We start from the raw sequence: 27,798 nt of genomic DNA on the forward strand, positions 1-27,798 counted from the left end.
TCACTGAAAGCTTATGCTGTGCCCAGCCTGTGTTGGGCATCCTTCCTACAAGCAAAAGAAGTAACTTTGATGGTATAATGAAAGCATTAAATATGAGGCCTCAATATCTGGGTTCTAATTCATGCACTTAACCATTTTTGACCTATAAAATTAGGGCTTGGACTATGTTGGCATTGCCAACAGATTTAAAACACTGTAATTCCAGGAAATGAAATATATTTTAATTTGTGATTTTTAAAGTTTTCTTTCTTGGCACACTACTTAGAAAGCTTTCTTTTCTCAACCTGTTCTTCTTCCCTGGAATAAATTGAATTCTGTCATTTGTTTGGCAGGGTCTTTGTTTTTGTTTCTTAACCTTTGCTATTTTGATATCTGGAAATTTCAGGTTGTGTTTTTATGGTGGTAGTTCTGTGCCTTGCCTTCCAAGGTTTGGCCTTAGAAAATAACGGAAGAAGATATATTGCTGGTACTGCCAATAGAAAGTAAACCTTGTGCCAAAGTATACAGCTGTGAAAGCTCACAGTGGTGGCATCTCCATAGAACGGATGCTCAGTTTTATCAGAGACTGAGGACAGTGGTGTAAGGTGGTGTGGATACTTGGTCCTCTTTAACAGTATTTAAAATGTCACCGTCCTTGAGTGCACAATTAACTTTGTCTCTTGGATGATGGGGCTGTTGGCACATACTTGGCAGCACACTTTCTATGTCCATTCACTTGAGGCTTCTCTTGTGAACTATTTTTACATTGAAGGCAATACTTGGGGAACATAAGAATAATTTCCCCAGAAAAAGTTCTGTTTTGCTGCTTGTATATTTACTCCATAAAAATTGCATTTTTATAAGTGACTATTGCTGTATCTTTTCCTGGTTAAAATTGTGATTCCTACAAAGGGTGCTCCAGGTTGAAGTGGTAGTTGATGGGAAAAAGAGTGAACAATTTGCCAGTGTCTCATAAAAGAGACAATTACCATTCTCTAAGGCACAGAAATTCTCCTACATGTCACCCTAGAGAAACTTATCCACAGGTATAAAAGTGTTCTTCATAGCCTTGTTTGAAATAGTGAAAAACTGGTAAACAACTCCACTGCCAAAAAATAAATGAAATTTATTGGAGATATTCATATGAAGCATTTTAAATGCATGGTCTAGTACGACTTGAATTAGCATGAAAATATCCAGTATTATGTGGAGTGGATGAAAGGAAATTGTTGAAGGATACATACAATATACCATTTATATAAATTTTCCAGATAGATAAAATATTATATATTGCTTATATAGACATGCATAGTTAAAAAATTTATATTACAGTTGATAATTTATTTGCAGAAGCCAATTCCTTCCAGTGAAGTTTTTGTCATCTTGAAACTTATTTTAGATTTATTTTTCTTGTTTGCTTTGGTATTTACCTGATTTTTGTTCTTCACATAAGTATACACATATTGTAAATGGTCTTCATGTGCAAATTTTTACTTATGTCCAGTGAAACAGACATGCAAGAACTAAGAAAACTGTGTGCATTCAAAAATATGCATTTAAATAGAGTTTTTATTCTTTTAATATTACAAAATATATGGCCAGTGCACATTCCTAAAGCCTTGTAAATGCATCTCAGCAATCCTTCATGCTTAAAGGTTTCCTTAACCCCATTCATATTCTCTAACCCTACCCTTTACTACCAATATCCCACCTCTGTCCAATCCCTAAGCTAAAGGAAACATAGTCTTGACCTACAGGAATATGCTCGACATTTGTAACAAAGTACCATTTCCCCATTAAGAACTATGTAAAGGAACAAAACCAGTGAAGGGGTTATTGTAAATTTCTAAATGACCTTATTAGGTTAGTTTCCTTAGATTTTTTTTTTTTTTTTAACATGGCAAACCAGAAATAATGCTGCCCTGTGCCCTACAGAGTACCTTGCCTTTTTAGTATGAATTTCATGCTGTTCAGATGGTTTGGGATTTTAATTCATTCATTCATTCATTCATTCAGCAGCATGATGTGTAAAGCATGGAGTGGGGCCCCACACTGAGAAGTCTCAGACCTGGGATTGCGACAGAACCTCAAAGAAGGGAGAAGACAAGCGCCTTCTCCATAATAAATGTGTATGGAATTATTTGCATATAAGTGATATAATAAAATCACACAAAATACTTCAGTGGTTTAGATTAGAGCAATGACACTTCTAGCTAAATGTTTCTCTGGTAGCCTGAGAATCAGGAAAAACTGATCTGTTGAGGCCTTCAAGAGTTGGGTAACATTAGGGCAAAGATGGTAAAATGAAGTTCCCAGTCAGAGGCAGGGGCAAAGAGAGGAGAAGTCAAGTTCCCAGCAAAGAAGGAATTTTGGCTAATACCTACTTTGCGTGCAAGGTTTACCGGGAAGTAAGAGTGGAGAGTTAGCCCTGAATGTGAGGCTAAAGATTTATAACAATCTAGAGACAGTGGAGAGCCAGTAAAGGTTGTGAGCTGGCATTTTGAGTGATGTATTCAAATCAGTATTTGAAGAAGTTGAATCTAGCAATGATCTGTGAAGTGGAGGGTAGGCTGGCAGTGGCGAGAATGGTAGAAGGCAAAGATGTGTCTGGGATAGAGAATTAGAGTGTGCTGGTCAGACTGAGATACCTTACAAGGATGGAATGAGCTTATGAGGCAGGTGCCAGCAAGAGTTAATTGAAGGCAGAAGAAATTTCAAAAATGATGCCAGTTTTCTAGGATAGCAATACCACTGACATTGTAGGGATACAGAGGACAGAGAAGAAATGTAGAAGAATTGTGCTTGGAAATTTAAGTAGTTATACAAACTTAAATTTGGGCTGGTATGGGACCTGCAAGACAAATGAAAATGTGTAAGTTGCCATAAAGAAAGTGGTGATATCTTCTCCCTGTGTTGATATTTTTAAAATATTGATAAAATAATTTTTTAAAAATCTTAGTTCTTTTATTGTGATGATTGATTTTGAAGCATTATTCCTGAGGCACTCAAAAATGGAAGTGTAGCATAGAGCTCCTTGTACTATGTGCATGTTCTTTCAAGAATTATTTTTCACATCTGGCTTTCTTTGTCCTCTAAGATGATTTCACCACTGTAAGATAGCCAGTGGAGTGATCTGTGATCTTTGACATGAGACAATAAAGAAATGGATCTAAGCAACTATTCAGGCTACCCAGGCACAAAGCTATGAGATAGATGAAATATAAGCCATCGGTGTTATTATAGTAGTAGTTAGCGTGGTGAATAATGAGTATAATATTGCTTGGAGCAAAACAAATGGTAAAAATCCCAAGGATGAGGAGGCTCACTTTAACATACCACAACCATCTATGATCATATGTGTTTAGCTTCCGAATGATGGCTGTGTAGCAGTGGATAATGACCACGAATGGAATTAAGAATCCAAAGAACACCAAGGAGATGAAGTAGTAGAGTTGGAAGGGAGATGAGGACTCGCATGTGTTGTGGACGTCATGGCAGGTGGTGATATCCACCCAGACAAGATAATACTCCTGCTTCAGGATGGAAAATGGCAGCATATATAAGAAAACTGTCGCCCATACCAATCCACACGTTAGCGAGGCATAGGTGCGCTTGGGCAGCCTCCGGTAAGTGAAAGGATGGATGATGGCCAGGTAGCGGCTAATGCTGATGCAGGCAAGGAACAGAATGGAGCAGTACATGTTGCCGTAGAAGCTGACTGTGGTGACCCGGCACATGGCCTCCCCAAACACCCAGTTGTTCCCACTGAGATGGTAAGCGATCTTAAAGGGCAATGTGATGCAAAAAAGAAAATCCGCAATGGCCAGGTTGGTGTGGAAAATCGTCATACAGATGGATCTGGTCCTGAAGATGAGCATCCACAGGGTTACAGCGTTGGCTGGCACACCAACCGCAAACACCAGGCTGTAGACAGCAGGTATCAGTCTGGTGCTTAAGGAGCTGCTCAGGTACCCCATGGTAGCATTGTTCACATGGAGATTTGAAACACTTTCTCCAGGACACTTAATTTTTACAGTTGCAGTGGCTCCTGTCCAGCCTTCTATTGCAGAAAGGGGGAACTCTTCAAAAGAATTTAAGGGAGCTCCGCGAAAGGTCTTAATCGGAAAGGTTGGCTCTGCCTGGTTGTCTGTATCATTTTCCATGCCTGTAATTGAAAAAGAAGTATTAATATATTCATTGCAGAGCCTATGCATGGTTCAGGAGAAAATAAAACTAAGTATATTATGCTACATAATTTCTGTAGTTGTAGAACTTACTTAAAAATTGTTATAGATTAGGCAATCAGCAACATGTATCTAGTGTATATTACATGCCCCAGTATAATGATAGCAGATGCAGATGCTTTTAAAACTAGATGTCATAGTCCTTGCATATAGGGAGTTTATAATATTGTTGGACTAGACAAAAATAGCACATCAGACCATTACAGGCCAATGTCATATTGACTGTCTAGACATTCAGGCAAGAGTTAGCCATTTCAGGTGTTTGAACAAAACTTCAAGGAAAAGATGACCTTGAGCAAAGATAAGCAGAGTTCATATGGAGATGGAATTTAATAGATGAATAAGATTCTGGTGATGAATGGGCAAAGGCATAGTGTGGGCTGGCATGGGACCTGCAAATATCAGATAAGGCAATTCAGCAAATGTTTTTTGCATACATATGTGCCAGTGGTATAAAATTTTAAATAAAGTCCATCCATGTCTTGAAATAACTCTCAGACTAGCAGAGAAGATGCACATACATGCACTGTCTTATGCTATGGAGGTGCTTCTGGGAGATGAGATTTAAAGAGTCAGCTAAATTTCTGAAGGGTGTTTGAATTGTCCTAAGAAATTGTGAGCCTATTCATAAATGCTGGAAATTCATACATGCAGGAGCTTGAGCAGGAGAGTGTCCATTTTGGTAGACACTTCCCCTCCTTCTCAAAAAAAAAAAAAAAAAAAATGATGTCCATGTCCTAATCCCCTGAAACCTGTGAGTGATTGATACCATACATGCCAAAAGGGACTCTGCAGAAATGATTAAGTTAAGGATCTTGAGATATGGGATCCTGGATTACCTGGGTAGGCCCGATATAATCACAAGGTCCTTATAAGAAGGAGGCAAGAGGTCAAAGTCAGAGAGAGAGAGACAGACTTGAAGATGGAGGAAGAGGTCTCAACCCAAGGAATGCAGATGGCCTCTAAAGGCTGAAAAAGGCAAGAAAATGTATTTTCCTTAGAACCTCCAGAAGGAACGCAGCCCTGCCAACACCTTGATTTTAGGACATCTGACTCCAGAATAAGATGATAAAATCTTTGTTGTTTTGAGCCACTAAGTTTTGGTAATTTGTTACAGAAGCCATAGGAAACTGATACAACCATGATTTGACTCTCATGACAGTGCAAAGAATAGACTGAAAAGGTAAGAGATTAGAGACAAGGGGGGTCTGATCTGAGACACCCTGTGATGGGGGCTCAAAGGTATTCAACGTCTTACTGGCTATGTGGGTGGTGAGAGCTGAGTAGGAGACAAAAATGACTCCAAGTTCCCTACTCTGGATGGCTTAGAGGTGGAAGGTGCCGTTAAGTGAGGCAAGAGTACAAGGGGAGAGAACTGGGGAGAAGCTAATATCTCAGTCTTTAATATCACTGTGCTTGAGTTGCTGGAAGATTATCAGTGTATAAAATGCCCAGCAACAAGTCAGAAAGTTAGAAAACTAGGTTTGGAGTTTAAAATTCTGGGAACTTAAATGAGAAAGATGGATTTATTGGTCAGCATAAAGGCTGTAGTTTAATCTGTAGGAGTGGTTGAGATGGCCAAGGGAGAGATGTGAGAAGAAAGAATTCAAAGGCAAACTTTAAGGGAAATGCCTGATTTTAAGGGAAGAGAAGACAAAGGAAGAAATACAAGAAAACAAGAGCTGGGACGGCCTAAGGAGTTGGAAATGAATACAAAAAGCATAGACACATCAACTACATATTATAAATATTTGCTATTACTTTGCATATATATATTAATGATCCTAATTTGAGAAAGAGTATTTTCACAAAGAAAGTAAACCTAAATGGCCAAACCCGTTTTATCATTATATAGCTTTTCCATAAATTAATCTTTGACATATATAAAATATGGGTTCTGTTAATTTCTAATGTTACCTTAAGATGGGCTTTGATCCCTAATGTAAACCTCATACTTATCAATTAAAAATACCAGTTACATCTTTCACATGACCTCCGAATTTCTATTTGTTGAATATTTGAGGTTAGTGTTTAATAACATTTAGAGGCAGTTTCTCTTCCTGCTTGAATCTCTAGGATTTTGTCCTGGGGTGAAATTGAAGCTTCTCTCATAAACCCAAGATTGCACAGACTGCATACAGCACGTAAAATAGAGGGAGAACATTGCTGAGACAAGTCAGAGCATGTGAGGATCAGATGTCACTTGAGAAAGGTAGAGGGATAAAGACAAGGAAAGGGAAACATGGGATGCCACGGTCTGCCTGTGTTTGGATTTGATCTTTGAAGACATGTCATGTGAGACTTGAGTTCAGCCACAGAAATCCATCTGTTCATTTTTGCTTTTTAGAAAAATTCTTTTGATTTCATCCAAAGAGATGTGCCTTTAAAGATTGGCACAAAGCTGGGAAATAGTGATTTTAGAAAACACTGTATACAAGTTATTTTCCTTTCAGGATTTGATTAAGAGAGCTGTTGAAACCTAGCATTTGTTAGTTTTTCGGAAAATTCCTGTGATTAAGACATGGTGCGTCAAAAACATGCTAAACAGTGACTGTGTTTGTGAAAAAGCCAGCTTGATTCCGTTTTCCATTAGCATTCTGGATCTGGTTCAGCTGAAATAAATCTTTTATTCCTTAGAGCCTGGTTTTCCTTAAGAATAGTAGTCGTTAATGTTTTTTGTTTGAATTCTTTATAGTGGTTTCCTTTTGGCTTCTTTAGATCCCACCCCCACCCCACCCCCCACCTTTTGCTTCCATCAAACCCTACTAACATCTTGAAGGCACAAACCTGTCTTCTCTTGCAATTCTGCTGCTTAGCATTTTGGATCATCCACTCCCAGGAAGAGCACGTACTTACCCTAGACATAAATCCCACATGTGCCTCTGCACTCCGCAAGTGCTCTTAGAGCTTTCCTACAACTTCATGGATTCAGTTAACCATTTAAGCAATATCCCAGTACAGAGGTTTTGCTTTGTTTTTTCTCCCCTGTGGTAGTCCTCTGCCCCCAACTTCTTCATGCCCCTCTTCTTCTAAGAGTACTAGTAGTCTTTTATCAGTGTCCTAGGACTACTGTAACAAAGCACCATAGTTTGTATTCATTGTCTGACAGTTCTGGAGGCTAAAAGTCCAAAAATAAGGTATCAGTGAGACCATGTTCCATCTGAAACCTGTAGGGTAGATCTTTCTTTGCCTCTTCCTGGCTTCTGGTAGTTTGTTACAGCAGCCCCGCCCCCCCCCCCCCCGCCCCCCAACTTCTGAGCACATTGGAGTATGACCTCACTGTAAAATAATTGTGGATACAAACCTGTCACAAACTGGTTAATTTTGGAGCAAGCAGAAGGTTACAGGCTAGCATTGTGATGGATGAAATAGGAAACACATTGAGAGTGGATAATGGTATTTGAGAGATCTTCTAAAATTAAAAAAATCATATATACGGGTTGGGAGAATTTCCTGCTATCATTGAAAGTCAAAAAAGAGATTTCATTTGGGAAACATTAATTTATTAGCATCACTGGCTATTGAAAGCAGATGACTTGCTCTTTCTGGTAATATTCCTGCTTCCGCCTCACCACGAGGTATAAACATAGGATTTTTTTTTTTAATCCTTTGAAAACGTACTGTCTTGACTGAAACAGAAAATTCTCAGAAACCCAAAAACTTCTGACAAAGAGAATTGATTTCTTGAATTAGTTGTAGCTATCTAAAACTCTTGATTATACCACAAGTATTTAAATATCAGCAGAGAACACTTAGTCTTTGAGAAGGTTTGAAAAAAGTGAACAAACTGTAGATATTCACTTCCTTGATTCCACCTTTTAATATCTAAGATCAAACTCTGCTATTTTGGTTTGCAGTTTGCTAAAATGCAAAGAAAATCAGGTTCCATTAACTCTTGTAACAGAACTATAATACCCCATAATACTCTAACTCCCCTATGATAGCCCATAAGAAAAGAGCTTACCACTTTGACAAAAAGTGGGCGACAGAAGCAGTAGTCCAGCGGCTGCAAAGATGAGAGTTTTCATTTTGATGACCCAAGTCCCGTTTCTCAAATGTAATCCAATGTATGATGTTCTCAAATGTTATCAAATGTTACAGAGCACGATTCTGCCTCAGTTCCATGTGTTAGCAGGAAAAGGAAACCTTGTTCTCTCAGTAGAAGCATGTTCTCCTGTGCTCTACAGGCAGGAAACATGCCTTGGTTCTTCGCAGGGAAAGGCTGTGAAACCACTGGTTTTGGTATGCATGACTCAGTCTGAGCCTCTGGCCAGCAGACATGTTACGCTGTCCCTGGAGAAAGTCATTTAACTCTTACCCTCCCCTAATAGTCTGTAACTCCCACCCAGTGTGTTTATATGCATTTAAAGAATAGCAGAAAATACATAGTCCTTTACAGGAGTAAGCTGAAAATAGATGCTAGGTAGTAGTTAGTTTGAATCTGTCCCATTTCTCCTTTCTACCCATTTCTAAGACTCAGTTCGAGTGTAATTTCTGTTTAATAACCGAGCTGTCAGAAACTATCTTTTCCTTTGAACTCCTAGCTATTTCCAATCTTAATTCTTGAACTCATTGCATAGTTACACATTATATAATTAAATAGTAGGCAATTGTATAAACTATATAGCTAACACAGTGTGACTGTGTGGTTGTGAAAACCTTGTGGCTCACAATCTCTTTACCCAGTGTATGGAGAGATAAGTAGAAAAATGGGGACAAAAATTAAATGAATAATAGGGGAGGATGGGCTATTTTGGGTGTTGTTTTTTCACTTTTATTTTTATTTTTTTATTTTTTTGGAGTAATGAAAATGTTTAAAAATTGTGATGAATACACAACTATATGATGGTACTGTGAACAATTGTACACTTCAGATGATTGTATGGTATGTGAATATATCTCAATAAAATTGAATAAAAAATAATTCATAGAAAGCAAACATGCATTTTTTAAGAAGTGAAAATTGGGTATATGACCACTTTGAAAGTTTTCCATCAGAGTCACATAGGTCTGAAATTGTCATGAATGCTTGGCCAGAACTTGATATTTATTTTCATTTCTTTATTTTTTGTCACAGCTTGACATGTTCTGAGCCTCTAATTCAACAACTTTGTAGGGTCAGGTAACTTGGGGATTAAACTAAAATTGTAATACATTAAAGTACAAAGAGCTCCCTTTATCATATGAATGTTGGAGATCAGGTTTATAAAAGGTTTTTATGTATAGCTGTAGTCTAGAAGATATGATTTAATATTAAACTGCACTGTAATAGATTTACCTATAATTAAGGAAGTTTAAGATGAAACTCGAAGCCAGAGAACCCAGCAGCCTGTTGGCTATAAAATGCAGCAAGAACCAGAAAAAGCAAATTCCAGAGGAGCCTTAAAGCTGAGGGATTGAACTAGGAAGGAATTTATCTTTTCACATCTAGATTAAATCTCATCCAACCAAGATTTTTATAATCAGAGGTCAGTATGTAATTCCTATCTATATAACTTGTTTTAACATAAACTGAGGAAGAAATAGCAAACCCCACAAAATATTGAGGGGGGTACTTTTTTGTTTAATGAAAACTTTTCTAGGAGTTCTCAAAATTCAAGAATTTATGACTTGATTTGCACATGCCTAGTTTCTGTTCATTTAATCTATTTGTAATTCATATGTTGAATGTGACTGTTTAGCTGGAGATAGAGATGTGGCCCTCCCAGAAATGTAAAATCTTTTCCATTATTGTGGTGAGCAATTGGAAGATCTTACCTTGATAGGATTAGATTTTTTATTCTTGGTTTTACATTTAACCCAAACAACATTTTGTTTGTGTCACAGTTTAAACCATTGACTTGAATTCATTTGATTTGCAAAGTTTCTCTTTAGTTTGACTTATAAGACTGACACTTTAAGATTTCAAGCGAGATTTAATTTCCTTATCATCTGGATAGTTTGTGTTGGTGTGTCTTTTACAGTGATAAGTTAGGAAGCAATATGGGTGAATAACCTACAAAAACAGTGAGGCAGACATAAATGAACTTGACTGGAGCTTTTTTTAAGGCTATCATCTGGGGAGTGTTGAGTTTTTGTGGAGCTTAAAAATAGAGAAAAAAACTGTTCCCACTTGGCTGTCTCTTTCTCCTCTAGTCACTGCCTTCCTACCTCACATCCTGTCTGAACCTTTCCTATCCATTCTCGAAAGAAATAGTGAATCTTACTAACAGCTGACTGATCCAGCTGAGGTGATCGCGGAAGCAGGTACCACACCTTCCCCAGAGGTCTCTGTCAGCCTAGACCTTGCAGGAAGTAAAAACGAGTATATATTTTGTCTCATTTCAGAGCCCTTTCAACATCTCATTTTAGCTGTTGAGGGAATTAGGATTAAAAGCCTGCCAAAGGAGCTGGAGAATGTTATTTCTCCTTCCTGCTTCCAACCACCCCCTGCCTGTACCATCCATCTTGCATTTTAAATGATGGCGTTGGTTTTCCAGAGCTCCCTGTAGCTCCAAGATAGATATTCCCATTTTTAAAATGAATGTCTCACCCTCCCTGGAAATACTTAAGCGATTAGTTACTTGCAATCTTGGATAAGTTTTTGTAAAACATAGTTGCTAGCCGGGAGCCCCATTTGATACATTATACTAGCACCATATTGTAGCAAGACCATCTAAGGATAAGTTAGTACATTTTGATTGCTACCCCTTTCTTTTTGAAGTGATGCTTAATGACTTAGTTTTTCTTCCCCTTGCAACTCAACACCTGTGCCATAAGTTAATCCCTTTTTGGCTATCTCCAGATCATGTATTACACCGATCACATTTGTATTATTTCTTGACACATTTGCCTCTTCTACTAGAATGATAGCTCCTTGAGAACAGTCACCAAGTTTTGTTTTTTGTTTGCTTGTTTTTTGCTTTTGTTTATTTTTATCTCCATGTCTGGTAAATGTCAAATTTCACTGTCTCTCTCTCAAATTAAAAATTTCCCACAGTACCTTGGAGCACTTTGGCACAGAGTTTGGGAGCCATGGTTATTGACTGATAGAGGGAGACTGTATTTAAGTAGGGTAGTCAGAGAAGGCTTTTTGGGGGAGGTGGCATTTGAGTTGAGGCATAAATAATGAGAAAACCAGCCAGAGGGGTGTAAGGTGAAACCAGAAAGTTTGGCAGGTACAGCTCTTTGGAGCCTTACAGTCCATGGAAAGGGAATTTGTGTTTCATTTTAATGGTTGTGGAGTGATGTAGGAAACATACATGTGAGGAGATTGTCTGTAGAGGGCCACTGTGGTTGAGGGCAAACTTGGAAGCAGTGAAAGCAGATAGGGGACTAGTGCAATCATGCAGGTGAGAGGTGATCGTGGCTGGACTAAAGGGGTGTACACTGGGGAAGTGAGGAGTGGTTGGATTTGGGGAACATTTCATAAGTACCTTTTATAGTACATGACAGTGCTTGGTAGTTGCTAAATAAAAATTTGTGGCAATTAATATAGAATGACTCCTGAAAGTAGTTATTCATTCTTTGTCATCATCATTCACTGTCCTTTCTTTTATTCTATGACACTGCTCCTAGGACTCTGACAATGCATCTAAAATTCTTTGGTTGGATGAGATCCAGCAAGCAGTGAATGAGGCCAACATGGACAAGGACAAAGCAAAAGACTGTAAGCTATCACCTTTCACTTCCTGAACTTGCCTTGTTTTTAATTGATTGTGTGACTGAAATCATGTAACTTTTAATTTCTGAGAAGTTTTGGACTCTCCTACCAAGTTTTAGTTCTTAAATGCATATTTATACAAAAATAAAATTAATTGGTTGTACTATTTTTGGTGATTAGGTGCAAAATTTCAGAATGCTGTCCAACAAAATCCAGAAAAAAAATTTCTAAGTTCTCAAATTTCAGAATTGACCTTCTTTTATCTTGATTCTTAGAAAACTAGCCCATTTCTGCTTAATAAATTCCTGTCTTTCCTCCTTCCATGTCCTCAATTATTCAAAATTTTTATTTTAAGCCTCCATTCTCAAGGAGAAGGTAATTATGAAAATTCTCATTATAATCTAAAATAGGTTATAAATTAGTATACTAACAATCTACATGTACTAATACCCTCATAAATTAAAGTGAGATTCCTAAAAATAGAATTCATTAACCTGTCCATTCATGGCATAATTCAGACTCTTCTGTTGTATCAGGTCATAGAATGCAGTTGATATTACTTCTTGCTCCAAAGATGTGCTCTTAAACTTTGAAAGAAAAATCTGTGAGAAGCTTCTGGTTTCTATTTCCCTACTCTAGAAAAATATGTGTATTTCTCTAACCTGAACTTTTATACCTTTTAGGAACTTTGAAGTCTTCTTTCTTGCAGTCTAGGTCTTTAAAAAATGAAAATTGAGACATGTGCCTAAGAAAGTTAATGAAGGCAGCTATAGTTTGAAGAAATACTTTAAGAAATTAGATTGTAAGATACTCAAGTAGCCTAAATGGTTATGACTTTTCTCTTAGAGAACAAACCAATTTAGGAAGTTATTTTGTTCCTTTTATTATGGATTCTTCATACATTTGGCCTGCAAATGTTGATTCTTTTCTTCACATTGAGATTCATGGTTCTGTTGACTATAAAAGCAAGAGGTTTTTTCCAATATGTATGATTTTGTATGGCACACTTTACATTTAAAATCCTGCTGTCTGCTCCCTGTGTCCTGTCCCTCAGCAGAGTTGATACATGTTCTTCTATAATAAATAGCAAAAAGACGTTCTGAAGGTAAAGACCATGTCTATTCTGTCATTGAGATGAGAATTTTCTGGTTTTTCAACAAGGAGTTTAATCTTAATTTTAAAAGCATTCTTCGTCCTTTGTATGAAGGCTTGAAACAGATTTGGGTCAGAGCTTCTAAGCATCAAACCCACTCCCAGATCATCTGATACAAGAAACTGTGTTAGACTTTTCATTTTACCACAGGCGAGATTTGAAAGGTCAGAGTGGTCTGAATCTCCTACAGTTCAGCACGGTGTTCATTTTCATTGAAACATTTTGCTTGCCTAAAGTAGGCTTGCCTCTACTTTGACTCCTTAGAGAGTGTTCTCAACTTTTTTTTTCCACTATTGCCCTTAAGGAGCCTTTTTAGATTCCCACTTACCCCCGTGAAATTTTAATACTGCTGTAAATCTGTTTATGTACGGTAGGTAGTTCTGCACTGTGTACATTAAAAAGCATGTTTTTTTTTTTTTCAACCCCTCAAAAAACAGTTTTTGCCCCTTTGAGGTAGATATCACACCCCCCACTGAGAATGCATGCCTTAGAGAGAATCTGCTGGTATATGTCTTAAAATGTAAAGCAAACATTTTGGGGTCTTTTAGGAGATTTATGAGAGGTTTCTTAATTTGTTCCTTAGTAGAAACATACCTGACTTTCAGGAGATTATTTATCTGACATTCCTCAACTATCTGAAACTTAACCACAAACCTGCAGATTAAACAAAAGCATTCAAAATAGATGTTTCCAAGTCGGACTACTTTGGGGACCCCTGAGAGAGGCACTTTGAGTCTGTTTATTCTTGTCTTACGCACAACTCTAATATGCTTGGTTGTCTCTTCGCAACTCAGAGCACATCTGAAGCCACAAAGTACAAGGAAGTAAAGTATTTGGGTTGCCATAGGCAGGCACTCTGACAGCAGCAAGTAGTAGCTGACAGTGAAGGAAGAGGAGAAAAAACTGAAAAGCTAAGATTTGGTGTAGGAGCAAATAAGCCCAAACACCTCTATAGTTCTCACCCACATACCTCCATGTCCTTGAAAGTCTCTCACTGTATTGGTATAGCATGGTATGATTTTAATGGTATACAGGGCTCTCCTGGTAGCTCTAAGCAATCATTAATCAACTACTATATACCAGGTACTGTAGGTAAAAAGATAAGCCAGATAGAGACTGTTCTGTTAGGATGTGCTCCAAGGCATGTTTTAAATTTTCATGGAAAATGGTTGTATTAAAATAAGGGTTGGGATGAATGCTTGAGGGAGGAGCTAAGATGGTGGCTTAGAGAGGAGTGGGAGCTAGTTTGTCCCCCTGGAACAATTAATAAAGAACAGGCACAACAAGTAAATAATCTGGAATAACTGCGGGGAGACAAACATGACCGTCCACTCATCATAACACCAACCTGAATTGGGAGAAACGCCCGAGATCGCAGCATAGAATCTGTAAGTAAAAACTGTGGACCTGAGCCAAGAGCCCCTCCCTCATGGAAGCCTGGTGGTGCTAGAGAGCAGCACTCTCTAAACAAGTGAATATACCTCAGCCCAGCTCCAGCTGGGGTTTCAATGTTAACCGCTCAATACAGACTGCGAATCCCCCAAAAGCAGACAGAGGCTTTTGGAGATGACTGACCTTGGAGAGCCAGGGGACGTATCTGTCTTGGGATGGTGAGCCCAAAGGATCGGGTGCTATCTCTGGCCGACGGGTGAATCTGGGGTCCGAAGATTGACCCTGAAAAGCGGCTTTCTGTCTCTTTCTCTGTAAACCTGGGCAGCTCAGTGGAGAAAACCTCAACCGTTTTCAGTTCGCAGTGCTCGGCAGTATAGAAAGCCTCAGCCATTTTAAACTCGCAGTACTCTGACCCAGACAAGGGTGGAGATAGCAGAATCAGAGAAACAAAGAATCTATTTATATTCAAATGACCTTTCTCAAGGGGTCATAGCTTCCCAAGAAGGGGAGCCTGGGGGAGGAGAGCCGCGGGCCATACCTCCTTACACCAGTCTGGAGTGACAGGCTGACAGGCGCCACCTCCTGGGCAGAAAAGCATTGGGTGTGTCAATCCTCTAAGACACACCATCAGGGAAACTGGATACTGAATATTTCCTCCTTCTGGGACCTGAATCTGCTCTCGTCTGGGAAAACCTGATTGGGGTGGCCAAGGAAGTCAGATGCCTAAACAACAGAAAACTGCAACCTACACTAAGAAAAATGAAGTTATGGCCCAGTCAAAGGAACAAACTTACACTTCAACTGAGATACAGGAATTTAAAGAACTAATGCTAAATCAATTCAAAAACTTTAGAGAAGATATGGAAAAAGAGATAAAGGCTATAAAGAAAACACTGGGTGTACATAAGGCAGAAATCAAAAGTTTGAAAAAACAAGTGGCAGAATCTATGAAAATGAAAAGCACAACACAAGAGACGAAAGACACAATGGAAACATACAACAGCAGATCTCAAGAGGCAGAAGAAAACACTCAGGAACTGGAGAACAAGGTACCTGAAAGCCTACAAACAAAAGAACAGATAAAGAATGGAAAAATACAAGCAACATCTCTGGGAACTTAAGCACAAAACAAAAAGCAAGAATTTACGTATCATTGGTGTCCCAGAAGGAGAAGAGAAGGGAAAAAGGGCAGAAGCAATAATAGAGGAAATAATCAATGAAAATTTCCCATCTCTTATGAAAGACATAAAATTACAGATCCAAGAATCACAGTGTACTCCAAACAGAATAGATCTGAATAGGCCTACACCAAGACACTTAATAATCAAATTATCAAACATCAAAGACAAAGAGAGATCCTGAAAGCAGCAAGAGAAAAGCAGTCCATCACATACAAAGGAAGCTCAATAAGACTATGTGCAGATTTCTCAGCAGAAACCATGGAGGCAAGAAGAAAGTGGTATGATACATGTAAGATACCAAAAGAGAAAAATCGCCAACCAAGAATCCTATATCCAGCAAAACGGTCCTTCAAATATGAGGGAGAGTTCAAAATATTCTCTGACAAACAGACAATGAGAGAGTTGGTGAACAAGATACCAGCCCTGCAGGAAATACTAAAGGGAGCACTACAGACAGATAGGAAAAGACAGGAGTGAGAGGTTTGGAACACAATTTTGGATGATGGTAGCACGGCAATGTAAGTACACTGAACAAAGATGACTATGAGTGTGATTGTAAGAGGAAGGTTAGGAGCATGTGGGACACCAGAAGAAAAGAGGAAAGATAAAGACTGGGACTGTATTACTGAGTGAAACCTAGAGTGCTCAACAATTGTGATAAAATGTACAAATATGTTTTTTCACAAGGGAGAATAAACGAATGTCAACCTTGCAAGGTGTTAAAAATAGGGAGGTATAGGGGGAAAAGTACAATCAACGTAAACTAGAGGCTATAATTAACAGAATCATTGTATTATGCTTCCTTTAATGTAATGAAGGCAATTTACCAAGGTAAATGCAGATAAGAGGGGGGCATAGTGGAGGGGTGTGAGACTCTTGGCATTGGTATTGTCTGACTCTTTATTCTACTTTGATCTAAGGTTATCTTTCATTTTGCTGCTTCCTGGCTGTCATGTTTTTTGTTTGTTTCTCTCTTTTTCCTTTTTCTTTTGTCTCTCTACCTTCTTTGACTCTTCCTCCTGCTTTGTGGAAGAAATGTAGGTGTCCTTCTGTAGATAGTCGTGAGGGTGGTGAACACATAAATATGCGACTATACAGGGAACCATCAATTGTTTACTTAGGATGGAAAGTATGGTGGGTGAACAAAACCATCTTTAAAAAAATGGGTTGATGATGAAACCTTGAGAGCAATATACTGAGTGAAATAAGTCAGACACATAAGGATAAATATTGCTGGGTCTCACTGATAGGAACTAATTATAATATGTAAACTCATAGACATGAAATGTAAGTTACCAAGATATAGAACGAGGTTAAAGAATGGGGAGCGGTTGCTTAGTATGAGCAGAACGTTTAACTAGGATGAATTTAAATATTTGGAAATGAACAGAGGTGACAGTAGCACATTGTGAGAATAACTAACAGTGCTGAATGGTGCGTGAATGTGGTGGAAATGGGAAGCTCAGAGTCATTTTTGTCACCAGCAAGAAAGCTGGAGGTTAAAAGATGGGAATGTAAAACAGTAAACCTTGTGGTGGTCATTGTCCAAGATTAACTGTACAAATATTAGAAATCTCTTTCATGAACCAGAACAAATGTATGACACTACAATTAGAAATTATTAATAGTGGAGTATATAGGAAAAAAATATATACCTATTGCAAACTATATACTACAGTTAGTAGTATTTGAACGTTCTTTCATAAACAGTAACAAATGTACTACACCAATATTATGAGTCATCAATGGAGGGGGTTGGTTAGGGATATGGGAGGATTTGAGTTTTCTTTTCCTTTTTTTTTTCTTTTTTGTCTTTATTTCTTTTCTGGAGTAATGAAAGTGTTCTAAAAATTGAACAAAAATTAATTGTGGTGATGGATGTACAGCTGTATGATGGTACCAGGAGCAATTGATTGTACTCTTTCGATAATTGTATGGTATGTGAACAATCACAATAAAAAAAAATAATAAGGGTTGGTACAGAAAGGAAGAGTATAAGCTTCGATTATCTGGAAGATTAACCTGTGGACCAGATTCTTATACATTGATACTCAATGATAAAGAGCATTACAATGAACAAGAAATCTGTGCCTCTATAATGTCCCCTTTGGAGAGAAATTGCATCTTATTTTGTTAAACAAAACTATCAGATATAATTCATGTGAGAATTCTATCGTTGACTTGTTCCTTTAGCTTCTCTCAAATCACAAACTTCTCAAATACCAATACCCCATTTTCCCATCCCACAAAGGTTTCCCGGAGAAGAGGAAAGGGGGGTTGTTTCCTATTAACCAGTATAAGAGAAGAACATTAACTGTTCAGAAATGATTGGATTTTGTGATGGAAATTCTCTTTTGTCTTTATGTCTCCCCAAGTTATTTCCATGACTTGATTCCAGTTCAGAAATGATTGGACTTTGCTGTGGAAATTCTCCTTTGTCTTTATGCCCCGCACATTTCCATGACTTGATTCCAGGCTGTTAACAGAACTTTGTTTTTCTTGCCCATTCAGCCCTCATAGTGTTATGTGCACATGTGAACATAATTTGATGATGATATGTCACTTAGCAGTTGTATGGTAGGGTTTAACAGGTGTGTAATAAAAGATTAAAAATCCTTCTCTTCTCTCTTTTCATCAAAATAATCTTTTCATCTATAAAATACTTTAACTTGATTTCTTCGATTTATTGTTCTATATTTCTAACTCAATGCATATACAGGTTGTGAAAACAATAGTTCCACTGATTGGGCCAGAGAATTCTTACATGAAACGAGATAAAAAGAACCCACCAAGTCAACTTTCTGTAGGCAACCACGAGTCCAAAGTGGTTTTATTACCATAGAAATTCAAAATGGTATAAAATGCCTTCTCAGTTGAAATGGGTTCCAGAACCAAGATTCTGGACTCTGTTGCACATATTCACCAGTGTGTCTTACTGGAATATTTGTTTAGGTTGTTTATGACAATGCCATGAAGTATGCTACGACTATGCCAGAGTCCTTCAGAATATCCACAGCTCATTCTAAAATAAATGAATAAATGTTTTCGTAATGCTGGTTCTCAAATATTAACAACCTAGGTCGGGGCTGTGTGTCTGCTGTTGGAATGTGCTCTCCTCACCTCATTAATTACTGTGGTAAAGCAAAACCTAGTGTCTTGATACCACACTAGAGTAACCAGGAAATAATGCAATTTTTAATAAACTGTGCTCCAGTAGGACCATATTCATACAACCTCAATTGTTAGGTGAGTCAGTGACCGGCTTGGGCATATGTGGTACATGCTCTCAAAGGGTAAGAAGGTTTAATACCAACACATTTCTAAAAAATCAAATTATATCTTTACATGCTGTTTAGGAGAGTAGAAGGTAACCACTAATGGAAATATTCTTTTCATTACCCAGGGATTACTCTGGTGGTTGATGTTAATCAGTATTTGGAGAAAGAAAACCCAGGTGATATTTTGTCTGCATTGACATCTCCCAGTTTAAAGGCAAATGACATACTTCCTGAATGTGCCGACAGGTACCATGATGCCCTCATGAAAGCAAAAGAAGACAAACGTGCAAGTGGTAAGCTCGTTCTTCACTTAGACAAGCTAAATGTAATTTTTATGATAGTCTCTTTGGTATTGTGTTTTCTTAATTTTAAGACAAATAATAGCTTTCAAATTAATGTTTCTGAAATTTGTTTCTTAACAATGACACGGAATTTTTTAGATTTTTCCTTTTTGGGAAAGCTATGATTAACTCAGTGACAATGCATGGATGGCATCACAGAATTGAGAAAATATAGTATTTGAGAAGACCCTGCCATATATGGGTGGTAGTTTTAGTTTCTTAGGCTGTGTAAAGCAATACTGTGATACGGTTCAGTTTAAGCAATGGGAATTTATTAGCTTATGGGTAGAGTTCAGGAAAATGTCCAAATCAGGGCATCATCAAGGTGATGCTTTCTTCCAAGAGACTGGCTGCTGGTGATCCTTGGCTCCTCTGTCACCTGGCGAGGCACAAGGTGGCATCTGCTGGTCTCTCCCTTCTCTTCTGTGTGTATTTGCTTTCAGTTTCTCCCTCTGTGTATTCATTCTTTATAAAGGACTCCATTAAGATGATTAAGACCCATCAAGATTGAGTTGGGCCACACCTTAACTGAAGTAGCCTCATCAAGAGGTCTTGCTTATAATGGGTTCACACCCACAGGAATGGATTAGATTTAAGAACATGTTTTTCTGGGGTACATATAGCTTCAAACCACCACAGTGATCATGCATGTTATTCCATTCCTCCAGTGATATAGACAAATTTTTATACCCACATTTCTCTCATGTAATCATTCATGAGATAAATGATGTATGGTTGCAAGATATTAAGTAGGGGTAGAGAGCAGTTTTGGAAATATGGAATAAACTGCATTCAGCTGACCTCCAAGGGATCAGATCAATAATCATGGTAAATATTCATGCCCACTTGATACAACCACAGGTCATGAACTGTTAGCCCTGGAAAATATGGGAGAATGCAGTTTAATACTCATTCTTCAGATACGGAAACCCACATTTACCATAGCCGAGACAAAGGGGGAAAGTGACAGATCCAAGGAGAAATAATTATGGGCAGAGTTAATGCATCATTCTTTCAGTAGAGTTTTATCGAGCATCTACTCTGTGTTAATGTTATGGCTCAAGGTGTCTCCTGACTCTTAGGCTGATGTGTATTTGCACCACATTGCAGGTAATAGTATTCATTTTTAGGAAATGACTGTGAGAGTATATGGCCCTAGAAGAACTTAAGAAAAACATATTTTAGTTCAGCTGGAGATTTGTCTAACATTACCCTGTATACTACTTTTAAGTTTGTCTAATGTATTTCCAACTTGGAGATTCCACCTTCTGATCCAGCAAATACTTCAATTAATGAAATACAAGAAGGACCCTCTTCCTTGGCACCTGATCACCCTGGAGCCTCCTTCATTCCCTTCACATATGTTTATCGAGAGTTACTATATTGTTCAGGCAACCTTGGTCCCCTTCCTTATCCTTCCTAGAAAAGGAATTGCACCACTGTCTTAATGCAGGAGTACAGTTCCTAGATGTCACATCATGATTTTTTAATTCATCCAGGCCCAAACTTAGTTTATCTTCTTTCTCCAAACTCATCTATTCCTGTTCATGCCCCATGTTTTAGGGAATAGAGTCAAAATATCCCCACATATCCAATTCAGAAACCTAGGAGATTCTCTAGATTCACTCTTCTTTCTTTCCCTCCACATCACATTGATATCTTTCATAATTTATCCTTACTTACACTGTCTCAAGGCCATCCTCATCCATCACCTGGCTGCTCCCACACATCCCCTTTCCTAACAAAACACCTGGTAGATAGCAAGCATGACTAATATCTGAAACTATTATGTCACCGGTTAGCAGACGTTACCCTTCAGTGCATCCTAGGATATATATATTATGAATACCCTTTACAGCAAAAATTTGCCAACCCCTATTCCAGAAAGAAGAGAAGATTCCAAGCAATTAAATGTTGACTTTCACCTCCAGGAAGAGCTAGGCACATTGTTTCTGCAAGTGCACAGGGTGATTTATTTTTATCTTTTCACCTCTGGTTCTAGGATGTCTATTCTTTCCCAAGCTGAAGTGTCCAACCTTAGGTGTATCACTGTTTTAGTTTCTTGGCTCCTAAGACAAATACCATACAAGGGGTCAGTTTAACAACAGGAATTTTTATTGGCTTACAGTTTCAAAGGCTAAAAGGCTTGCTTCCACCCAGGGTCAGTGTCTCCTGGCTGGCCGTCAGTCTTTGGAGTTCCTTGGCTTTTCCATTACATGGCAGTGCACATGGCAGCATCTTCTCCTTTCTCTTCTGGGTTCCATTGACTTCCAGCTCCTGGCCACTCCCCATGGCTTTTCTCCAGGTGCAACTTCCTTTGCTTATAAGGCCTTCAACTTTATTGGATTAAGGCTCACCCTCATTCAGTTTGGGCACACCTTAACTAATCACATCTTCAAAAGTCTTATTTTTAAATGGGTTCACGCCCACAGGACCAAGGATTAGGAGTTGAACATGCCTTATTCGGGGGACATGACAATCATCAACCTTTTATAGCTCAGCTTAGCTCTGAAATATAGGTATAATTTTCTCTTGAAGCTATCTATAAAGTGTCCTCCTTTTAGAATGCTTACCACTTCTTAACTAACCAGGATCTATCTCTTTTACAAAGGCCTGTGTTCAGCTTTCTCCCTAAGTAACTAACTACATTTCTTAGGAAAAATGTTTGAGCTCTCTGCTGAAAACCAACTCTCCTCAGCCTCTGGTCTTATTATAAATTCAAACCATATGTGAAGATGGTAGGAATTCTCCTTCTATATTACCTGCTGACATCCCAACCCAGATAAAGCTTTCTAATGCCAATGGGGTTGGCTTTTAACTTAGACCTTTTTATTTCTCAATTCTTAAGCAAATAAAAGAAGATACATGTTTTCACCACCTTTGCTTGCTTTCTTTTCCTTCTCACTGAGTTGCTTTAAGATGAATGGTTATTCTTCTAAAAGCATTTATGAATCTGACAACCACTGGTAATTTAATATGTAATGATTACTACTTGTGGGCATCTTAACCATTCTAAACAGAGCAATACCTATCTGACTGCTCAGTTGAAGGGAGATGCGTCTCTCTTCCTGGGCATTGGCAAATAAAACAGTTGAGGGGCATTTAAAACCAAATAAGGAATCAGGGCCTTAAAGTTATATCTGCTTAGGTATGTCAATCCATTTTAATATTCTCATGAGGAAATTCACTTGAACTTGGATTTAACTGTAAAGGTAATAGGTCTAACACTTACTTGGCAGCGGTTGACTTAGCTTGACCTAAGTCAGAACTTTTAAACTTTTTATTGTTGTTTTTAGCTCTCTGGTTTAGGACAGGACCCATGGCTATACAACAAAATAGATTTCTAAATATTAAGTGTAGCCCTTGAATTCATGAAGAGAAGACATTTTTCTTGAACAATTTAAATAACGGCCACAGATTTTCTAGCTCTTCCCTCTTCCCCACCCCACAATACACACAAACTGAATGAGGTATTTTTTAACATTTTTTCTTGCTTTTGGTGGTTGTGTAGAGCAAGGTGAGTCAGAGGGATTGGACATTTTCTTTCTCCTTGCTTAATCTTTGTGTTGTAAGTATGGCACTCGGTACTTTATACAAACTCATCTCCAAAGATGTGTTGCTTATGCTTTAGTTTATCGCATCTCGTTGGCCCTCCGTAAATGCGGACCACTGTCCTTGTTGGTCAATCCTTATTGGAGACGCTTTTAATCCAGTTGCTGGAAAACTTCCTAAGCAAAAAGGACCTTCCTAGTTGATCTCCTCTGTCTACCTGTGTTGCTGTTTCACATCTATCCAGAACATATATTCCTTTTCCTTCTCTTAGGCTATTTTTAACTCTTACTCATACTCATGAAAAAAATTGGGATCCAGAGCTAGCAATAGACATCTGTCTCCCCTCCTTTTCCTTGGCTTAGCAGGGAGCTCCCATTGACTACAAAGTTCATTCCATTTTAGGGGTCATTTCTAATGACTAATTTAGACCATCCAAATGCTTTGTGAAAAAATGTATATTCATTTTGGTATTTTACATACTGAAAGAACTAGACTAATGTTTAAGGGTTCAGTGTTCCTCTGCAGAATTTAACACACTTTTTTATTCAGTGTCTAGTGAAGGGTCGTGGCTCAAATTCGCCCTTCGGGAAAGATACAAGTACTATTACAACGTCGATTCAACGGAGAGTTCCTGGATCACACCTGAAACAGGCTCACTTAAAGAATCATGGCTCCAGGGAAAAGAAATTGAGGTAGGAGGAGGGCGTCTGAAAGAAAACTGTACTATACAAAGATAAGTGTGATTGCTTTTCATTTTTGAATCACAGAAGTGATGGGAGGAACTAATCGATTTATTTGAAGGCTGGATATGGAGTAAAGTCTTCACGAGCTTGGTTGGATGTGGCTGTATGGTTACTATCATTTTAGAATTTTACTCAAATTGGCCATACAGAACCAAAGAGAGCAGGGGGATGAAAGCTTTTGCAGCTTATTTTGAATGGTAGATTATCCTAAGAAATCAGTCTTCAAGTTTTCGTCGACACAATTTAGCTCAGTTACTGATGATATCCTTGCTTATCAGTATTCAAAATGTCTTATCCCCAGCACCCCCTTTAGCCTACAACTTAACACAATACCTTTTAAACCAAAATGTTATTTTTGTCCTACAAAGTGCCAGAGAGGGCTTCTGTGCCACACCTGGACCCAGCCATCTCCAAGAGTTGTGCAAAGAACAGGAAGGGTAAACTGTAAATGTTTGCTTCTAATAAGATAGTCATCTTAGTATGTTAGATGTTTAAATTAATCTTACTTCCAGAGTGCTGAATGTATCCATATTCAAATGTAAGTGCTAACAATTGAGTGCATTTTATACAGGGTTTTTGATTAGCTGGCATTTTAAAAATTAGCCATGTGCCCATAACCGAGAATTAAACATGTTACAGTGACTCAAAATTTTTATTTAACTATAAAAGGTCCCTTGTAACTAGTCCTTGACCTGTATTTGAAAGCTTTTGGTCTACCAGATTTTACTTATCAAAAACAATTTATCCCTCCCCCATCCCTTTTTTTAAACCCAAAGACCTATTTAAATAGCACCTATCTGGGCTTCTTGTTAGAAACAAAGAAACAGTCTTTTAGTTATCATATATAGCTGCATTATTAGCTGTTAGGACATTTAATATATTAAAAACAGGAAGAGGAAATCCATTTAGAAGAGTCCATGTCAGAATCTCTTGTTCAAATTCATTTTATCATAATTTACAAGAATGGCCTAAATCACAGGGCATCTACTGATTTCCCACTGAATGTCTTGTCCATTTGGGTTATAATCCTTTCCCAGAAATTCAAGTTTGTATATGTGCAAGAGTCCAGGACTGAGAATTTACAGAGAAAGGTATCAAGCAGCAAGAGCAAAGCAATGAGAAAAAGTAGGAACAAAGACTTCTTTTCGGACTCAATGCTGGGTCATTTAATTCATTCTTTTTTTTAGTTCTACCCTCCTTATTTAAAGGAATGTTAGGGGAAGATTGACAATAAATTGGCCTCTCTGTCTATGATCATGGCTTTATTAGATCTGTTTGTTTATTTTCTTACAGCACGAAATAAGAAACTAGATGCCTTGTAGAGATTTCCTAAAATAAAAGAGGACTTAGCTGTTAACAGGTGGCAAGGTAGATATTGCCCCAATGGCCCTCTTTGTGAGCCTTCATAATAAAGAAGTTCTACTCTGTTTTGTGTGAAGTTGGCGGGAGGCCAAGAAGAAAGAGGAGGTAGTGAAGTCAAAGGAATGTGAAGTTAGAATTAACCCTTGTAACAAGATGTCTGCAACAAGTTATAACCAAAAGTAATCACTCGTAACTGGTTTGCCCACAAATACATAAAGAATGTGTAGCACTACACATACACACTTATGAAACCTGTAAATATAGCCAAGTACCCTGTGTTTGTATAGCGTTTCACTTTACAAAGCACTTTCATGTTAATTTGATCCTTAAAGAATCCTCTGAGTAGAGACAGAGCAAATGGTATCAGCCCCCATTTTTATAGATGGGACAACTGAAACACAGAGTGACTGAAGCATTTTGTGCTAAGTGGCAGAATTCATCAATAAATGGGGCTTTCCCGTATACCCAGTGCTCCCAATTTCTAATCTGGTATCTTTCCCACTATTCCACTTTTGGCTTTGTTTTGACACAGCAGCAAGTAGCTCTGAGTGATTTATCATGTGTCCATTTCTCTGATATTGAGAACAGAAGATTCTGGCTCAAGACATAGATTTATTCTAGCACATATATGGAGACCCTTTAAAAAATAAATGATGCTTTCCAGAGGGAAATACTCTTGAAGGAATGTTCACCAAGGTCGACTTGGACTTGGGAAAATTGCTGATGGATCCAGGCATTGTAGTATGTTTAAAGGGAAAATATTGACAATAATTGAGTTATAATTCTGAGGAAAAAAACAGAACACAAATATCGCTCTTAAAGAATCATTAAGAATCAACATCAAAGATTGCAATGTAGCAATATTGCAAACAGAATCACCAGTACAGTATTTACTAAACTCAGAGAAAAATGTGACCTGAGGCTAACAATGCTACCAAAAATTTTGAATGGCCAGAAGATACTTGTGAACATAGTTTATTAACTAATTTCAGACATTCAAAGCTCCTACAATTTACAGGAAAATGACATTGTAGCATTGATTATTGGTGCTAATTTGTTGAAAATGAAATTATGGATAGTATAAAAAAATCATATGTGATGATCAAAACAGATGGATCCAACTTTTTTGGTGGAAAATATTTTATATGTGCTTCATAAGCAAAGTGCCTCAAGAAAAAATAAAGCTTAAATACAAGAAATTTGTCAGTCTCCTACTTGAGGGTGTTTGTAAGGATTATGTGACAGACACATAACATGACACAGTAGGTGCACACTGAATGCTGCCTTCCCTTTACCTCTTCTCACAAAGCAAGAATGGAGGCTAAACTGTGCCTCACAGTTCTTCCTCTTCTGATCTTGTTTCTAAGATCTATAATAAATCCAAGAAATGAGCGATCCAGCTGTGAGAAGATGGATGCAAGAAGTCTTTTCAGACTAGAAAGCCTGAGTTACACTGAAATCGTATGTTCTAACTCATAAGATCAGTTGAAGTGCTGGAAGACTAAAATTACTGCTCCTCTGACCTGCAGGAAGAAAGGGGGTGGCATTTGACAGAGCCTCCTGGACCCACAAGGCTTTGCAGGGTAGTTATCCTTTAAAGAAGAAGTCTGGCTTCCTGCCCAGCTTGAGTAAAGAGGGCAAAGACTTTCTCTTTGAAAGCATCAAAGGCTTAAAATTCAGAGCCATAAACCGTTCATGTGGCAGCCAAAGATGCCCTAGACATAACTTTGTTATATTAAGTGGTAGAACATTAGGATTATTAAAAAGTGTTGAATCTGCACTGTAAAAAAAAAAAAAAAAAAAAAAAAAAAAGGTATTTCTTCTAAACAACCTGAAGTTACTGATTTTATCAAACAAATGCACATGCCTTCTATTAAAGGTATTTGTGCATCTGATTTCACTTTTAACTTATTGTTGAAATTAACCAAACCATTGGCCCCAAATGCACTGGTTAAGAGGCATCAGCTGTAGAAGTAAGTCTGGTTTTGCTTGCATCTCTCAAAGAATGCAAAAATAAACCCAGTCCATAACCCACAGAAAGACTTCTCACAATCCTCTTCTTCCTTTCTTCTCTCTCCTCTAGATTTCCCCTATCTGCCAACCATAGGTCTTGTCTTTCTTCTCCTCGTCCCCTTTTGCCCCCAGTGTTTTATTTTCCCTCAGAGCATCAATTTTGAGTCTTCTCATCTTGTTGCAGAGGTCTGCCTAATTTGGCCTGGGTGGGAAAGAGAAGAGGAATGCCTGCAGACTACATGAACATGTAGTCTTCTCCTTGGCAGCCCAAGGGAGGGAAGGAGACAATGTATATTCTTACAGTCCTCATCCTTGTCCCTTGCACACACTGTGGAGCTCAGACCTCATGCTCAGTCCTTGCGAGCATCATCTGTACATCTCCAACTCCAAATTCTGAGACCATTCAACCATGTTCCTTTTTCACCTCAGCACAAACCCCAGAGGATTCCAAAATCAATGACTGTTGCTAGGAAGAAGCTAAGCCAATTCATTCCTTAGCTCTGGGCAAATCCATTTTAAACCCAAAGCCAGAAAGAGCTCTCTGTATCATTTTCTAAAGATAAAATTTCCAGAAGCAATTCTGTATGCTCCCTTCACCCAATGTGTGAAGTGTAACCATAAGAAATATCTCTTGCCAGGAAATTATTGAGGAAACTACGAAAAACTACATTCGTGACAAGATGTGGACTGCTTCAGAAGAAACAGTTCTTCGATTTCAAGCCACAAGTTCAGGAGCCCAACTTAAGCAAGAGTTTGAAACTAGAAAATCATTTTTGTATGACCAAGAAGAGAATGTGGTCAAAATACAGGTATGTGAATCACCTACCACTAGACACAACCATGTCCCCTGAAGATGTTTTATTTGATAATAGAGTAGGCCAGTCAACTATTGGCATTCTGACAGGCAAATCTGACTAC

General features: G+C 38.1%; 2 protein-coding genes across 2 annotated transcripts in view; one reads left to right on the forward strand and one right to left on the reverse strand.

Moving 5' to 3' along the window:
* The window catches only part of IQGAP2 (IQ motif containing GTPase activating protein 2), a 311,908-nt gene that overhangs the window by 227,920 nt on the left and 56,190 nt on the right, over positions 1–27,798 (forward strand). The window contains exons 14-17 of the mRNA XM_037801784.1: positions 11,781–11,871; positions 18,995–19,162; positions 23,312–23,454; positions 27,519–27,689. Of these exons, the coding sequence (XP_037657712.1) occupies positions 11,781–11,871; positions 18,995–19,162; positions 23,312–23,454; positions 27,519–27,689 (573 nt within the window). The remainder of the gene's footprint in view (positions 1–11,780; positions 11,872–18,994; positions 19,163–23,311; positions 23,455–27,518; positions 27,690–27,798) is intronic.
* F2RL2 (coagulation factor II thrombin receptor like 2) lies at positions 240–8,480 on the reverse strand. Its single transcript, XM_037801785.1, has 2 exons — positions 8,188–8,480; positions 240–4,144 (listed from the first exon to the last, which is right to left on the reverse strand). Exons 1-2 carry the CDS (start codon positions 8,249–8,251, stop codon positions 3,072–3,074), a joined length of 1,137 nt encoding a protein of 378 aa, XP_037657713.1. The 5' UTR covers positions 8,252–8,480; the 3' UTR covers positions 240–3,071.

This window comes from Choloepus didactylus, chromosome 13 (assembly GCF_015220235.1).
Source record: "Choloepus didactylus isolate mChoDid1 chromosome 13, mChoDid1.pri, whole genome shotgun sequence".
In the NCBI taxonomy this organism is placed as follows: domain Eukaryota; kingdom Metazoa; phylum Chordata; class Mammalia; order Pilosa; family Megalonychidae; genus Choloepus; species Choloepus didactylus.

Coding starts and splice junctions, on each gene's coding strand:
- F2RL2 (XM_037801785.1), bottom strand. CDS start 8,251: ATGAAAACTCTCATCTTTGCAGCCGCTGGACTACTGCTTCTGTCGCCC. Junction 4,145..8,187: donor GCCCACTTTTTGTCAAAGTG/GTAAGCTCTTTT, acceptor TTTCAATTACAG/GCATGGAAAATGATACAGAC.